The 17,907-nt window shown below is 43.5% G+C and overlaps 1 protein-coding gene across 1 annotated transcript in view; it reads right to left on the bottom strand.

Annotated features, from left to right (window-relative positions):
- The window catches only part of cenpe (centromere protein E), a 210,191-nt gene that overhangs the window by 74,812 nt on the left and 117,472 nt on the right, over positions 1 to 17,907 (bottom strand). The window contains exons 28-29 of the mRNA XM_070880180.1: positions 5,816 to 5,949; positions 1,132 to 1,374 (exon numbers count right to left, since the gene is read on the bottom strand). Coding sequence (XP_070736281.1) covers positions 1,132 to 1,374; positions 5,816 to 5,949 — 377 coding nt within the window. The remainder of the gene's footprint in view (positions 1 to 1,131; positions 1,375 to 5,815; positions 5,950 to 17,907) is intronic.

The following is a 17,907-nucleotide window of genomic DNA, read 5'->3' as shown; positions in this document are numbered from 1 at the left end:
TCCCCTCCCCCCTCAGCTTTACGAAGGGACCACTTCCTCCGTGACACCCTGGTCCATTCCGCAGTCACCCCCAGCACCCTCTCGCCTTCCCGTGCAAGCGCAGGAGATACAACACCTGCCCTTTTACCTCCACCCTTCCCACTGTCCAGGGCCCAAACACTCCTTCCAGGTGAAACAGTGATTTACTTGTACTTCTTTCAATTTAGTAAACTCACGATATGGTCTCCTCTACATTGGAGAGACCAAAGGCAGATTGGGTGACCGCTTTGCAGAACACCTCCTTTCAGTCCATAAGCATGACCCCAAGCTTCCATCGTCCTACATTATTCCAATGAAACTCAACGCAAGCTTGAACAGCAGCACCTCATCTCTTGTTCAGGCACTTTGCCTTCTGGACTCAACATAGAGTTCAACAATTTCAGACCATAACCTCTCCCCATATTTTGTTCCCATTCCACCCTTTTTTAAAAAAAAAACAAACACAAACCCATCCCCCCTTTTTATTTTTTATCTTTTTTTCCCTGTTTACCATGGCAGCTGGTAATTATTCTACCATTCATACCCTATCTCGACTCATCTTTTGTTTCTTAATTTGTGCTATTACCATCTCAATTTGGCCCATCATCCCTGTTGTCTCTCAAATTCTCTCCTGTCTTCCACCCTATCACAGTTCTTTCCTCCCCTCCCCCTTTCAGTGCCCCTTGCACTTCAAGAATCTATACATTTGAACTTTTGCCAGTTCTTACGAAGAGTCATTGACCTGAAATGTTAACTGTTTCTCTCCACAGATGCTGCCTGACCCGCTGAGATTTCCAGCATTTTCTGTTTTTATTACAAAATCATATACTGCTGTCAAGAACTGAGGACTGTTAGCAGGTTGGGATATTATAAAGTATGCAATTGAGGTAAAACAGTTTGGAAAGTATACATTTCTTGAGCAGCACTGTTCCATTAATAACCCTTGATGGATTATTGGGCTTACTTCAAGATACCTATGAAAATCTGAAAGATTTCAAATGGAGTTAAGCAGTAAATTGTGACACGTAGGTACTATTAAATTATATCTTTCTGCTTAACCAAAAGTTCATGACAATTAATTGAATGGTAAAACTTGAAACACATTTAACTTACCATTTCAATATTATCTTGAAGATCACATTTCAACTGCTCCATCTCAGATCTATGGCTAATCAATTCTTGATGTAGCTCCTCCTTCTCATTGCTCAGTGACTCACAGTTTTTCTGAAGTAAGAGAAGCTGTTCAGTTAAATCCTTTGTCTCAAGCTCTTGGTTTGTTGTTTCAGCCGTAATGCTCACATTCAACGGTTCTTCTTTCTGGTCACAAAATGTATATCCAACTTCACACACCACTGCCTAAATATTAGGCAACAGAAATAGTTTATTACTGCAGTTATTCATTTAGAAACCCACTTGCGCACATTAGCGTTGATACCGCCATATGGAAATCCTTTGAAGTTGGTAATCAGAAAATAAACTGTACCTCAAAGTTTATTACAGTATGTGTTGGCATAGTGAGAATGGATACTTGTTTTTAGTCCCTTACATCCATCCAACAGTGGTGCTGATCTCAGCTTTGCATGCCCCAGCCCCCAAACTGCAGGGAAATGCCTAATGCTGCAACTACCTACTTCTATTTCTCAACTTGTGCAAGTTGCATGATTTAAATATATAAAATCGAAGTATTATATAAACACAAGGCCAAAATGTCAGACTTAAAAATGGGGTCTGAATCACATCTGCGCACTCTGGTCCAATTATCCATGCCCTCGAAGCCTGCTTCACCTGAAGACCAAACTTTGTCTTTGACTCCCCATGTGCAACACGGGAGATTGACAAGTATATATTTTTTATAATTCCTTAATCCGCTAACAAGAACTGTAGGAGGTAACTGCTTCCATCACCAGCTATTTCCTCAATACAGTATTCAAAAATAAACAGATTACCAATAAGTTCAGGGAATTTTGTCCACGTTTGGCTTATTTTCAGTTTAAGTGCTGGCCTGGACAAAAAAAGCCCTACAATAATAATGCTACGCAAACACTAGAAATATTTGATACGGCAATTTTAAGCAACTAATTCTAAAATTAAAAATTTGAAAAATAATTTTATACATAAATAATTTTCAACTCTGCTCACCGATCTTTTTGCCTCCCAATTCTATCTCTTTCTTCAAATTTAACTTGGATTTCACCAACAAATATATTCTATTCTAGCGTTATTCACCGATAGTTTTCCCAAAGGGCTGCAGATGCTGAATCAGAGTATATTCAAGGCCAAGATGGCTATATTTTTGGAGTCGAGGAGAATCAAGGGATATGGGGATCGGCAGGAAAGTGGAGTCGAGGCTGAAGATAAACCATGATCTTATTGAATGGCAGAACTGTACGAGGGACCGTACGGCCTACTCCTGCTCCTTATTCTTATGTTCACTTCAATCTCGTTTTTATTCTTTTCCCTTTCCATTCCCACTGTATTTTGGAAATGGGAGCAGGTTTTTCCTTTTCACGGAGCTCTCATGGCTGGAAGTCAGTCAAAAGCAGAGATTATGAAGATGTACATAGATCTTTGACATGATGCACATGATCCAAAACAGGAAGTGTTGCTGTTTCACAGCAGTTTTTCTTTGAGATATTATGGCAACTGCAATTTCTAAGAATGTCTCAATTAAAGTTCTAATTATAAACTTAAGCACTTCTACACGAGAAATGAGGTATTTACAGGCCTTCCCTCTGTTATGCAGCAGAGTATGACTGCCCTTGACCTGGTTCTATGCTATCCAGTTGCAGCCAGAGATTTTCCTGCAATGGCTTCTCTTTCCATCCATACCCCTTTGCCTCTGGACTTCAAGCATCTGTCCTTACCCCATACCATTTCTCATCTACATGCTGCCTCTCAGCAAAATCATCCCGAATCACATGCTGTTCCAAATTAGGACAACATAACGACAGCTCTACCTCATCACCACCTCTTGTCCCCTCCACTGCCCGTGTGTTGTCAGATTGCTTGTCCAACATCCAGTACTGGATAAGCAGAAATTTCCGCCAGACAAACATTAAGAGTAAAGCCATTGCCTTCCACCCCTGCCACAAACTCAGAGCCTTTGCCACAGATTCCATCACCCTCTCCATGACCACTATCTCAGGCTGAACCAGACTGTTCGCAACCATGCTGTCTTATTTGACCCCGAGCTGAATTTCCAATCCCAAATCCTCATCATCACCAAGACCACTTACTTCTACTTTGGTAATATCACCCATCTCTGCCCCTGTCTCAACCCTTCTGTTACTCAAACCCCCATGCCATACTTTTGTTATATCCAGTCTTGACTATTCCAATACTCTCCTGGCAAGTCTTTCATCTTCCACACTCCATAATCTTGAACTCACCTAAAACTCTTGTCTGTATCCTAACTCGCATCAAGTCCCATTCACCCATCACCTGTGCCCAATGCCTCTAATTTAAAATTTTCAGTCTTGTGTTTAAATCCCTCCTTGGCCTCATCCCTCTCTATTTCAAATGTCCTCCAGGTCGACAACCCTCAGAACTCTCCGTTTGGGGGTAATGTAGTGACGTGGATAGAGAACTGGTTGGCAGACAGGAAGCAAAGAGTGGGAATAAACGGGTCCTTTTCAGAATGGCAGGCAGTGACTAGTGTGTACCGCAAGGTTCAGTGCTGGGACCCCAGCTATTTACAATATATATTAATGATTCAGATAAAGAAATTGAATGTAATATCTCCAAGTTTGCAGATGACACTAAGCTGGGTGGCAGTGTGAGCTGTGAGGAGGATGCTAAGAGGCTGCAGGGTGACTGGGTCAGGTTAGACGAGTGGGCAAATGCATGGCAGATGCAGTATAATGTGGATAAGTGTGAGATTATCCACTTTGGTGGCAAAAACAGGAAGGTAGGTTATCTGAATGGTGACAGATTAGTAAAAGGGGAGGTGCAATGAGACCTGGGTGTCATGGTACATCAGTCATTGAAAGTAGGCATGCAGGTGCAGCAGGCAGTTAAGAAAGCAAATGGCATGTTGGCCTTCATAGCGAGAGGATGAGTAGAGGAACAGGGAGGTTTTGCTGCAGTTGTATAGGGCCTTGGTGAGACCACACCTTGAGTATTATGCGCAGTTTTGGTCTCCTAATCTGAGGAAGGACATTCTTGCTATTGAGGGAGTGCAGAGAAGGTTCACCAGACTGATTCACAGGCTGGCAGGACTGACATATAAAGACAGACTGGATCGACTAGGTTTATATTCACTGAAATTTAGATGAGTGAGGAGGGATCTCATAGAAACATAAAATTCTGACGGGATTGACAGGTTAGATGCAGGAAGAATGTTCCCGATGTTGGGGAAGTCCAGAACCAGGGATCACAGTCTAAGGATAAGGGGCAAGCCATATAGGACTGAGATGAGGAGAGATTTTTTCACCGAGAATTGTGAACCTGTGGAATTCTCTATCACAGAAAGTTGTTGAGTTCATTTCGTTGGATATATTCAAAAGGGAGTTAGATGTGGCTCTTTCAGCTAAAAGGATCAGTGGGTATGGAGAGAAGGCAGGAGTGGGGTACTGAAGTTGCATCAGCCATGATCATATTGAATGGTGGTGCAGGCTCGAAGGGCCAAATGGTCTGTTCCTGCACCTATTTTCTATGTTTTTATGTTCCTCCAATTCTGACATCTAGTGCATCCCCAACTTTGACAACCATGCCTTCAACTATCGAGGCCATAAGTTCTGAATTTCCTTCTCCAAACCACTTCGCCTTCCATCTTGCTCTCTTCCTTCAAGACATTCCTTAAAACTTATCCCTTTGACCAAGCTCCTGTCCTAATGTTACCTTCTTTGGCTCAATGTCAAAGTTTGTCTGATTATGGTCCTGAGTGCTGTGGGATCTTTTGCTATATTAAAGGTGCTACATAAATGCAAATTGTATAATTATATACAGGAAACATCTAGTTACATTATTTTTTTTAAACATTGCAGGGTAAATTTTAAACTGGACTACAACAAATATACTAACTACTGGGAGTGGGGCAAGAGTTTGGCACACTGTTCCTTGAGTGGAGGTGGAATCCAGTTGAGATAGAAGGAATAGATGTACCCTCTTTCTGCAGTCGAAGGGTAGTATACGAAAGGAGTTTGGATAGTCTCAGCAGTGTTAAGTGGGCTTAGATTAACATTTTAACACCATTTGGTGCTAAATTTGTAAACTAATTCTGAGGCCATGAGGATGGCTACTGCAGTAAATGGAAATGTCATCTTGTCTCATTTATATATGAGCCTCATTATTATAATGCATTTTGCGAGCAGAATATTGTGAATTTTCACTTATATTAAACCTAACAGTACTTGTTGCAGCCACTGAAGTGAGAGAAGTAGATGGTGAGCTGATCTCCAGTATACCTTCACCTCATTGTGCAGAGAATTAAATTGAACCAGAATAAAAGCAATTTCCATTCACTAATGTACATTTTAGATAATAAACACAGTGGTGCATCCATTTTGTAAAGGAGAGGGCATAGACAATTTTACCGCACCCATACAACTGAGATTTTATAATTTGAAAAACTTGGGGATCCTATCGTTCTTGATTGAGGCAAAATAGTCTATGAATTCTCTTATTTTTTTTTTAATAAAAAAGGCCATTAAACAGATGATGAAATACCAATTTACCAGAAATTTCACATTAGCCAAGACCAACATGGTCACTAAATAGAATCACAATTGGAAGGTAATTATATCCTGAAATATATGGGAAAACATGTAGCAAAGTAAAGTTTCTCAATTAAACTAACCTTTTGATGAGACTTGGGTTGTGACATTGTCAGTTCTTCATTGGTTTTTGTTAAAACTTGCAATTTAATCAATAGCTCATCTTTCACTTCATTAAGTAGCTTAAGATTTTCTGAAGCTTCAGAATATTTATCATCTAGCAAGAGAAAAGTAAGTTGTAACAAATTACATTTCCAAACAAAATGTAAAGATTTATCCCTATTTACCTTGCACTACATTGTTCAACTTCTGTGATACATTATGATTAATAAATTACAATAAATTTGGTTTTGTATAGGGGAAAAACATGCTAAAAAATACATACATGCCTGACACCAATATTATCCTGAAGACAAAAACCGAAAATCAACCAATAGTCAGTGCCTGGAAACCAAGCTATGCCAATACACAAAGCTAACAACACAACTGTAATTACAAGCTTCATTCCATCCATAGGAAGGCTACTTTTATTTCAAGTTCAAATTAAGAACATTTCATTAAAAAGTAGAAAATTAAGGCTTGTATTTATATCACACCTCAACTTATATAGGTCAAAGTCGTTCACATACAATGAACTACTTTGCAGTGCAAGTGTGTGGCAGCCATTGTGCTCACAGCAGAATCTTACAAGCAACGAACTAAACATCCAGTTAATCTGTTTTTGGTGGTGTTGGTTGGCGAAGAGACATTGGGAAAGTTCCCTGCTCCTTTTTTTAATTCAACAGTTTATATTCACAAGTTTTATGAAGTCATAGAAACATAGAAAATAGGTGTAGGAGTAGGCCATTCGGCCCTTCGAGCCTGCACCACCATTCATTAGCATGGCTGATCATTCCCTCAGTACCCCTTTCCTGCTTTCTCTTCATGTACCTTAATCCCTTTAGCTGTAAGGTCCATATCTAACTCCCTCTTTAATATATCCAATGAACTGGCATCAACAACTCGCTGCGGTAGAGAATTCCACAGGTGAACAACTCAGTGAAGAAGTTTCTCCTCATCTCAGTACAAAATGGCTTACCCCTTATCCTTAGACTGTGTCCCCTGGTTCTGGACTTCCCCAACATCGGGGACATGCTTCCTGCATCTAACCTGTCCAGTCCAGTCAGAATTTTATATGTTTCAATGAGATCCCCGCTCATCCTTCTAAACTCCAGTGAATACAGACCCAGTCTCTCCTCATATTTCAGTCCTGTCATCCCGGGAATCAGTCTGGTGAACCTTCGCTGCACTCCTTCAATAGCAAGAACGTCCTTCCTCAGATTATGAGGCCAAAACTGGACACAATATTCCAGGCGAGACCTCACCAAGGCCCTATACAACTGCAGCAAGACCTTCCTGCTCCTATACTCAAATCCCCTAGCCGTGAAGTCCAACATACCATTTGCCTTCACCGCCTGCTGTACCTGCATGCCAAGTTTCAATGACTGATGTACCATGACACCCAGGTCTCATTGCACCTCCCCTTTTCCTAATCTGCCGCCATTCAGATAATGTTCTGCCTTCATGTTTTTGCCACCAAAGTGGATAACCTCACATTTATCCACATTATACTGCATCTGCCATGCATTTTTGCCCACTCAACTAACCTGTCCAAGTCACCCTGCAGCCTCTTAGCTCCTCCTCACACCGCCACCCAGCTTAGTGTCATCTGCAAACTTGGAGATATTACACTCAATTCCTTCATCTAAATCATTCATGTATATTGTAAAATAGCTGGGGTCCCAGCAGTGAGCCCTGCGGCGCCCCACTAGTCACTGCCTGCCATTCTGAAAAGGATCCGTTTATCCTGACTCTGTTTCCTGTTTGCCAACCAGTTCTCTATCCACGTCAGTACATTATCCCCAATACCATGCGCTTTAGTTTTGCACACCAATCTCGTGTGAGACCTTGTCAAAAGCTTTTTGAAAGTCCAAAGACACCACATCCATTGGTTCTCCCTTGTCCACTCTACTAGTTACATCCTCAAAAAATTCCAGAAGATTTGTCAAGCATGATTTCCCCTTCATAAATCCATGCTGACTTGGATCGATCATGTCACTGCTTTCCAAATGCGCAATTTCATCTTTAATTATTGATTCCAACATTTTCCCCACGACTGATGTCAGGCTAACCGGTCTATAATTACCCGTTTTCTCTCTCCCTCCTTTTTTGAAAAGTGGTGTTACATTAGCTACCCTCCAGTCCCTAGGAACTGATCCAGAGTCGATAGACTGTTGGAAAATGATCACCAAAGCATCCACTATTTCTAGGGCCACTTCCTTAAGAACTCTGGGATGCAGACTATCAGGCCCAGGGACTTATCCGCCTTCAATCCCATCAATTTCCCTAACACAATTTCTCGTCTAATAAGGATTTCCTTCAGTTCCTCCTTCACACTAGACCATCAGTCCCCTAGCATTTCCGGAAGGTTATTTGTGTGAAGACAGAACCAAAGTATTTGTTCAACTGGTATGCCATTTCTTGGTTCCCTATTATAAATTCACCTGAATCTGACTGCAAGGGACCTACGTTTGCCTTCACTAATCTTTTTCTCTTCACATATCTATAGAAGCTTTTGCAGTCAGTTTTTATGCTTCCTCTCATGCTCTATTTTCCCCCTCCTAATTAAACCCTTTGTCCTACTCTGCTGAATTCTAAATTTCTCCCAGTCCTCAGGTTTGCTGCTTTTTCTGGCCAATTTATATGCCTCTTCCTTGGATTTAACACTATCCTTAATTTCCCTTGTTGGCCACAGTTGAGCCACCTTCCCCGTTTTATTTTTACTCCAGACCGGGATGTACAATTATTGAAGTTCATCCATGTGATCTTTAAATGTTTGCCATTGCCTATCCACCGTCAACCCTTTAAGAATCATTTTCCAGTCTATTTTAGCCAATTCACGTCTCAAACCATCGAAGTTACCTTTCCTTAAATTCAGGACCCTAATTTCTGAATTAACTGTCACTCTCCATCCTAATAAAGAATTCTACCATATTATGGTCACTCTTCCCCAAGGGGTCTCGCACAACAAGATTGCTCATTAGTCCTTTCTCATTACACATCACTCAGTCCAGGATGGCCAGCTCCCTGGTTGGTTCCTCGACATATTGGTCAAGAAAACCATCCCTAATGCACTCCAGGAAATCCACCTCCACCACATTGCTACCAGTTTGGTTAGCCCAATCAATATGTAGATTAAAGCCACCCATGATAACTGCTGTACCTTTATTGCATGCATCCCTAATTTCTTGTTTGACACTATCCCCAACCTTATGGTGGAATTCTGCATGAGGATGGAGAATGAAACAGTTAATTCAGAGACCATGGTCCAGAACTTAAAGAAGGGTAACTTTGAAGGTATGAGGCGCGAATTGGCTAGGATAGATTGGCGAATGATACTTAACGGGTTGACTGTGGATGGGCAATGGCAGACATTTAGAGACCGCATGGATGAACTACAACAATTGTACATTCCTGTCTAGCGTAAAAATAAAAAAGGGAAAGTGGCTCAACCGTGGCTATCAAGGGAAATCAGGGATAGTATTAAAGCCAAGGAAGTGGCATACAAATTGGCCAGAAATAGCAGCGAACGCGGAGACTGGGAGAAATTTAGAACTCAGCAGAGGAGGACAAATGGTTTGATTAGGGCAGGGAAAATGGAGTACGAGAAGAAGCTTGCAGGGAACATGAAGGATTGCAAAAATTTCTATAGATATGTAAAGAGAAAAAGGTTAGCAAAGACAAACGTAGGTCCCCTGCAGTCAGAATCAGGGGAAGTCATAACGGGGAACAAAGAAATGGCGGACCAATTCAACAAGTACTTTGGTTCGGTATTCACTAAGGAGGACACAAACAACCTTCCGGATATAAAAGGGGTCAGAGGGTCTAGTAAGCGGGAGGAACTGAGGGAAATCCTTATTAGTCGGGAAATTGTGTTGGAAAAATTGATGGGATTGAAGGCCGATAAATCCCCAGGGCCTGATGGACTGCATCCCAGAGTACTTAAGGAGGTGGCCTTGGAAATAGCGGATGCATTGACAATCATTTTCCAACATTCCATTGATTCTGAATCAGTTCCTATCGAGTGGAGGGTAGCCAATGTAACCCCACTTTTTAAAAAAGGAGGGAGAGAGAAAACAGGGAATTATAGACCAGTCAGCCTGACATCGGTAGTGGGTAAAATGATGGAATCAATTATTAAGGATGTCATAGCAGCGCATTTGGAAAGAGGTGACATGATAGGTCCAAGTCAGCATGGATTTGTGAAAGGGAAATCATGCTTGACAAATCTTCTGGAATTTTTTGAGGATGCTTCCAGTAGAGTGGACAAGGGAGAACCAGTTGATGTGGTATATTTGGACTTTCAGAAGGCTTTCAAAAAGGTCCCACACACGAGATTAATGTGCAAAGTTAAAGCACATGGGATTGGGGGTAGTGTGCTGACATGGATTGAGAACTGGTTGTCAGACAGGAAGCAAAGAGTAGGAGTAAATGGGTACTTTTCAGAATGGCAGGCAATGACTAGTGGGGTACCGCAAGGTTCTGTGCTGGGGCCCCAGCTGTTTTCATTGTATATTAATGATTTGGACGAGGTGATTAAATGTAGTATCTCCAAATTTGCGGATGATACTAAGTTGGGTGGCAGTGTGAGCTGTGAGCAGGATGCTATGAGGCTGCAGAACGACTTGGTTAGGTGAGTGGGCAAATGCATGGCAGATGAAGTATAATGTGGATAAATGTGAGGTTATTCACTTTGGTGGTAAAAACAGAGAGACAGACTATTATCTGAATGGTGACAGATTAGGAAAAGGGGAGGTACAACGAGACCTGGGTGTTATGGTACATCAGTCATTGAAGGTTGGCATGCAGATACAGCAGGCGGTTAAGAAAGCAAATGGCATGTTGGCCTTCATAGCGAGGGGATTTGAGTACAGGGGCAGGGAGGTGTTGCTACAGTTGTATAGGGCCTTGGTGAGGCCACACCTGGAGTATTGTGTACAGTTTTGGTCTCCTAACCTGAGGAAGGACATTCTTGCTATTGAGGGAGTGCAGCGAAGGTTCACCAGACTGATTCCCGGGATGGCGGGACTGACCTATCAAGAAAGACTGGATCAACTGGGCTTGTATTCACTGGAGTTCAGAAGAATGAGAGGGGGCCTCATAGAAACGTTTAAAATTCTGATGGGTTTAGACAGGTTGGATGCAGGAAGAATGTTCCCAATGTTGGGGAAGTCCAGAACCAAGGGTCACAGTCTAAGGATAAGGGGTAAGCCATTTAGGACCGAGATGAGGAGAAACTTCTTCACCCAGAGAGTGGTGAACCTGTGGAATTCTCTACCACAGAAAGTTGTTGAGGCCAATTCACTAAATATATTCAAAAAGAAGTTAGATGTAGTCCTTTCTACTAGGGGGAATCAAGGGGTATGGCGAGAAAGCAGGAATGGGGACTGAAGTTGCATGTTCAGCCATGAACTCATTGAATGGCGGTGCAGGCTAGAAGGGCTGAATGGCCTACTCCTGCACCTATTTTCTATGTTTCGATGTTTACTACTACTGTTTGGTGGTCTGTACACAACTCCCACTAGCGTTTTCTGCCCCTTGGTATTCCGTAGCTCCATCCATACTGATTCCACGTCATCCAAGCTAATGTCCTTTCTTACTATTGCATTAATTTCCTCTGTAACCAGCAATGCCACCCAACCTCCTTTTCCTTTCTGTCTATCCTTCCTAAATGTTGAATACCCCTGGATGTTGAGTTCAGAGCCTTGGTCACCCTGGAGCCATGTCTCCGTGATACCAATTACATCATACCCGCCAACTGCTATCTGCGCAGTTAATTCGTCCACCTTATTCCGAATACTGCTCACATTGAGGCACAGAGCCTTCAGGGCACGTCTTTCTAACACACTTTGCCCCTTTAGAATTTTGCTGTAATGAGGCCCTTTTTGCTTTAGGTTTGTCTGCCCTCCACTTTTACTTTTCTTCTATCTTTTGCTTCTGCCCCCATTCTACTTCCCTCTATCTCCCTGTATAGGTTCCCATCACCCTGCCATATTAGTTTAACTCCTCCCCAACAGCACTTGCAAACACTCCCCCAAGGACATTGGTTCCAGTCCTGCCCAGGTGCAGAGCGTCCGTTTTGTACTGGTCCCACCTCCCCCAGTACCGGTTCCAATGACTCAGGAATTTGAATCCCTCCCTTTTGCACCACTCCTCAAGCCACGTATTCATCTGAGCTGAGCTATCCTGCGATTCCTACTCTGACTAACACGTGGCACTAGTAACAACCCTAAGATTACTACTGGAGGTCCTACTTTTTAAATTTAGCTCCTAGCTCCCTAAATTCATCTTGTAGGATCTCATCACTTTTTTTTAAACCTATATCTTTGGTACCTATATGCACCACGACAACTGGCTGTTCACCCTCCCTTTTCAGAATGCCCTGCACCCGCTCAGAGACATCCTTGACCCTTGCACCAGAGAGGCAACATACCATCCTGCAATCTCCGTTGCGGCTGCAGAAACATATATCTATTTCCCTTACAATTGAATCCCCTATCACTATAGCTCTCCCACTCTTTTTCCTGCCCTCCTGTGCAGCAGAGCCACCCACGGTGCCATGAACTTGGCTGCTGCTGCCCTCCCCTGATGAGTCATCTCCCTCAACAGTACCCAAAGCAGTGTATCTGTTTTGCAGGGGGATGACCGCAGTGGACCCCTGCACTGCTCTTCCTGTTGGTCACCCATTCCCTATCTGGCTGTGTACCCTTTACCTGCGGTAAGACTAACTCACTGAATGCGCTATTCACGTCATTCTCAGCATTGTGCATGCTCCAGAATGAATCAACCCGCAGCTCCAGTGCCGCAATGCGGTCCGTCAGGAGCTGCAGCCGGACACACTTCCGCACATGTAGTCGTCACACCGGAAACATCCCTGACTTCCCATACAGTACAGGAAGAGTATAACATGTGTCCGAGCTCTCCTGCCATGACTTAACCCTTAGATAAACTTGAATTTGGAACAACGCTAAAGGTTCCTTACTGATAAAAAAAAGAAAAACTACTCACCAATTCCCAGCCAATCACTTACCCCCTTGGCTGTAACATCACCTTTCTATTTTAAAAAACTTTTTTGCCTTCTCTCCCTGCTGCAGCTGCATCGGCTGGCCTCTTGTAGGCCTCCCGACTCCCTGCTGGGCCTCCTCGACGCCTGCTGGCCTCTTGTAGGCCTCCCGACGACGCTGCCGCTCCGCCTCCCGACTCCCTCCTGGGCCTCCTAGACGTCTGCTGGCCTCTTGTAGGCCTCCCGACGACGCTGCCGCTCCGCCTCCCGACTCCCTGCTGGGCCTCCTCGACGACTGCTGACCCTCACTTGCCAGTGGGCCAGCAAGCACTCAAGAAGGGTCCACTGGAAGTGCAGAACAGACTATGATTCTTGTGGTCTTCAGAGCTATTGTCCACAACAATGGACGGGTGAGGCATGACCAGAATGTGTGTAGAATTGAGTGTTTCAGGCCACAGTGCCGCCAGAATTGTCTGGCATTGAGGGGTGAAATTTGTGGAGCTTCTGTGCTCTGTAGTATGTGCATTGTACGGTCTCAAGTTGGCATCTCTGCATTTTCCTAGAGATGATGGAGAGGGTCTACCTCCACACCACCTACCATTCCTCGTCCTTGGGTTTTGTTCCTAGGCTACCCTCAGATATCATGTCATAAGAACATAAAAAATAGGAACTGGAGTCGGCCATACGGCCCCTCGAGCCTGCTCCGCCATTCAATATCATGGCTGATCTGATCATGGACTCAGATCCACTTTCCCGCCCGCTCCCCATAACCCCTTATTCTCTTATCGGTTAAGAAACTGTCTATTTCTGCCTTAAATTTATTCAATGTCCCAGCATCCACAGCCCTCCAAGGCAGCAAATTCCAGATTTACAACCCTCAGAAGAAATTTCTCCCCATCTCCATTTTAAATGGGCGGCCCCTTATTCTAAAATTATGCCCCCTAGTTCTAGTCTCCCCCATCAGCGGAAACATCCTCTCTGCATCCACCTCTTCAAGCCCCCTCAATCTTAGACGTTTCGATAAGATCACCTCTCATTCTTCTGCATTCCGATGAGTAGAGGCCCAACTACTCAACCTTTCCTCATAAGTCAACCCCCTCATCCCCAGAATCAACCTAGTGAACCTTCTCTGAACTGTCTCCAAAGCAAGTATATCCTTTCATAAATATGGAAACCAAAACTGCATGCAGTATTCCAGGTGTGGCCTCACCAATACCCTGTATATCTGCAGCAAGACTGCCTTGCTTTTATACTCCATTACCTTTGCAATAAAGGTTAAGATACCATTGGCCTTCCTGATCACTTGCATACTATCCTTTTGTGTTTCCATGCACAAGTACCCCCAGGTCCCGCTGAACTGCGGCATTTTGCAATCTTTCTCCATTTAAATAACTTGCTCTTTGATTTTTTCTGCCAAAGTGCATGACCTCACACTTTCCAACATTATACTCCATCTGACAAATTTTTGCCCACTCACTTCGCCTATGTCCTTTTTCAGATTTTGTGTCTCCTCCTCATAAATTGTTTTTCCTCCCATCTTTGTATCGTCAGCAAACTTGACTACGTTACACTCAGTCCCTTCTTCCAAGTCATTAATAGATTGTAAATAGTTGGGGTCCCAGCACTGATCCCTGCGGCACCCCACTAGTTACTGATTGGTTTATTCTCTGGTTGGCATTTATCCCGACTCTCTGTTCTGTTAGTTAGCCAATCCTCTATCCATGCTAATATATTACCCCCCAACCCCGTGAATTTTTATCTTGTGCAGTAACCTTTTATGTGGCACCTTGTCAAATGCCTTCTGGAAGCCCAAATATACCACATCCACTGGTTCCCCTTTATCCACTCTGTTCGTTACATCCTCAAAGAACTCCAGCAAATTTGTCAAACATGACTTCCCCTTCATAAATCCATGCCGACTCTGCCTAACCGGATTTTGCTTATCCAAGTGTCCTGCTACTGCTTCTTTAATAATGGACTCCAACATTTTCCCAACCGCAGATGTTAGGCTAACTGGTCTATACTTACCTGCTTTTTGTCTGGCTCCTTTTTTAAAAAAAAATAGGGGCGTTACATTTGCAGTTTTCCAATCTGCTGGGACCACCCCAGAATCCAGGGAATTTTGGTAAATTACAACCAATGCATCCACAATCCCTGCCGCTACTTCTCTTAAGACCCTAGGATGCAAGCCATCAGGTCCAGGGGATTTATCTGCCTTTAGTCCCATTATCTTACTGAGCATCACCTCCTTAGTGATTGTGATTGGGTTAAGTTCCTTCCCCTCCTATAGCCCCTTGACTATCCACTGTTGGAATATTGTTAGTGTCCTCTACCATAAAGACTGATACAAAATATTTCAGCGTTTCTGCCATCTCCATGTTCCCCATTACTAGTTCCCCAGTCTCATCCTCTAAGGGACCAACATTTACTTTAACCATTCTTTTCCTTTTTATATACCTATAGAAACTCTTGCTATCTGTTTTTATATTTTGTGTCATGGTGGTGAGCATGATGCACATCGTTGACGTGTATCTGTGGGAGACTATTGGGAAGCAGGGTAGAGTGTTCCAGGGATGGGGTGAATGGTTTAAGCCATCTCGAGTCTGCATAGTATTGTTAATTCTGGAGATAATGCCTCGTGTAGGATAAAGATATTTGGAAAAACAAAATGTGTCAATCCACCCAAACAGGTTTTCATGGGAGCTTTGTATTGCACTAGATTGTAGACATGGTTGATGAGATCAGCATCAGGGACGTCCAAACCTCTTTCCAGGTTAAAAAAAGATTAATAATACACCTCTGGTTTGCGTAAGCACAGGCTGGGACCATTATTTTCCAGTCTTCTCTGGCTTCAGGTGTGGTGCCAGAGAACTGCTAATGTTGTATCTTTGTTTACAAAAAGAGAAAGGAATAGACAGAGTAATTACAGGCCAGTCAGCCTAACCTCAGTGGTAGGAAAATTATTGGATAAAATCCTGAGGGGCAGGATAAATCTTCATTTGAAAAGACATGGATTAATTAAGGACAGTCAGCATGGATTTATTAAAGGAAGGTCGTGTCTGACTAATTTGATTAAATTTTTCAAGGGAGTTAACCAGCAGGGTCGATGAGGGCAGTGCGTACGATGTAGTGTATATGGATTTTAGTAAAGTTCTTGATAAGGTCCCACATGGCAGACTGGTCGCGAAAGTAATAGCCCATGGGATCCAGGGCAAAGTGGCAAGTTGGATCCAAAATTAGCTCCGAGGCAGGAAACAAAGGGTAATGGTTGATGGGTGTTTTTGCGACTGGAAGGCTGTATCCAATGGGGTTCCGCAAGGCTCAGTGCTGGGTCCCTTGCTTTTGAGGTATATATCAATGACTTGGACTTGCATGTTGGGGGGTATGATTAAGAAGTTTGCAGATGACACTAAAATAGGCTGTGTAGTTGATAATGAAGAAGAAAGCTGCTGATTACAGAAAGATATCAATGTACTGGTTAGATGGACAGTACAGTGGCAAATTGAATTCAATCCAGATAAGTGTGAGTGCGCATTTGGGGAGGTCCAAGGCATGGGAATACACATCAAAATGGTACAACACTGAAAAGTGTAGAGGGACAAAGGGACCTTGGAGTGCAGTTCCACAGACCCCTAAAGGCCAGGTAGATAAGGTGGTTAAGAAGACCTGTGCAAGAACAGGGAGGTTATACTTGAACTGTATAAAACACTAGGTCATCATCATAGGCAGTCCCTCGGAATCGAGGAAGATTTGCTTCCACTCCCAAAGTGAGTTCTTTGGTGGCTGAACAGTCCAATACGAGATCCACAGACCCGGTTACAGGTGGGACAGACATTTTAGGCCACAGTTAGCGTACTGCATGCAGTTCTGGTGACCACATTACAGGAAAGATGTGATTGCACTGGAAAGGGTGCAGAGGAGATTTACAAGAATGTTGCCTGGACTGGAGAATTTTGGCTATGAGGAAAGATTGGAGATGCTGGGTCTGTTTTCTTTGGAACAGGAGGCGGCGGAGAGGAGATCTGATTGAGGTGTATAAAATTATGAGGGGCCTGGATAGAGTAGATAGGAAGGACCTATTTCTTTTGGCAAAGGGGTCAACAATCAGGGGACATAGATTTAAAGTAATTTGGGGGTGGTTTGGAGGGGATATGAGGGGAAATTTCTTCACCCAGAGGGTAGTGGGGGTCTGGAACTCACAGGCAGAAACCCTCACCACATTTAAAAAATACTTGGATGTGCATTTGACGTGCTGTAACCTACAAGGCTACGGACCCAGAGTTGGAAAGTGAGATTAGGCTGGATCGCTCTTGGTCAGCCTGCACGGAGATGACAGAAATGGCCTCCTTCCGTACTGTTAATTTCTAATGATTCTATGATCCACAAGAAAAGTTCCACTGAATGTAGCACACGCTCATTCCTGCACTAGACTGTCAGATTATGAGCTCAAACATCTGTGCCATCTTCGATACATAGCACTCCCACCAGCAATTGAATTTATCTAATGAGACAACATATTAAGTGCCAGCCAATAATTATTGCTGCAGGCACACAACATGCATTTTTATAAGTTAACACTAGAGTACAGGTACATAAACAGTTAAGTATTGCTCTCGTTAGGTGTGGACTTGTCTCAGAAGAGGCACAATGATCTGTGCAAGCTGGAACCAGCTCAAAACTAGGCAACTACCCAAACGCCTTCCATTGGCCACTCATGCTGGCAACCTGCCTGCCTTCAGCCAGCTCCCCGACTTATTGTGGTCTAGTGGTCATGACAAGTTTCTGCTCTCAAGTTACAATATAAAGATACAGCAAAGGATATGGGTCAGCACTACAGCTGGGTCCCGACAACATCCCAGTTGTCATGCTGAAGATTGTGCTCCAGATCATCATCATCATAGGCATCCCTCAGAATCGAGGAAGACTTGCTTCAACTCCTGAAGTGACTTCTTTGGTGGCTGAACAGTCCAATACGAGAGCCATAGACTCTGTCACAGGTGGGGACAGACAGTCGCCGAGGGAAGGGGTGGGTGGGACTGGTTTGCCACACGCTCCTTCTGCTGCCTGCGCTTG

This window comes from Pristiophorus japonicus, chromosome 1, assembly GCF_044704955.1.
Source record: "Pristiophorus japonicus isolate sPriJap1 chromosome 1, sPriJap1.hap1, whole genome shotgun sequence".
NCBI classification, from domain to species: Eukaryota; Metazoa; Chordata; class Chondrichthyes; family Pristiophoridae; genus Pristiophorus; species Pristiophorus japonicus.
This window is presented reverse-complemented; position numbering and strand designations above follow the sequence as displayed.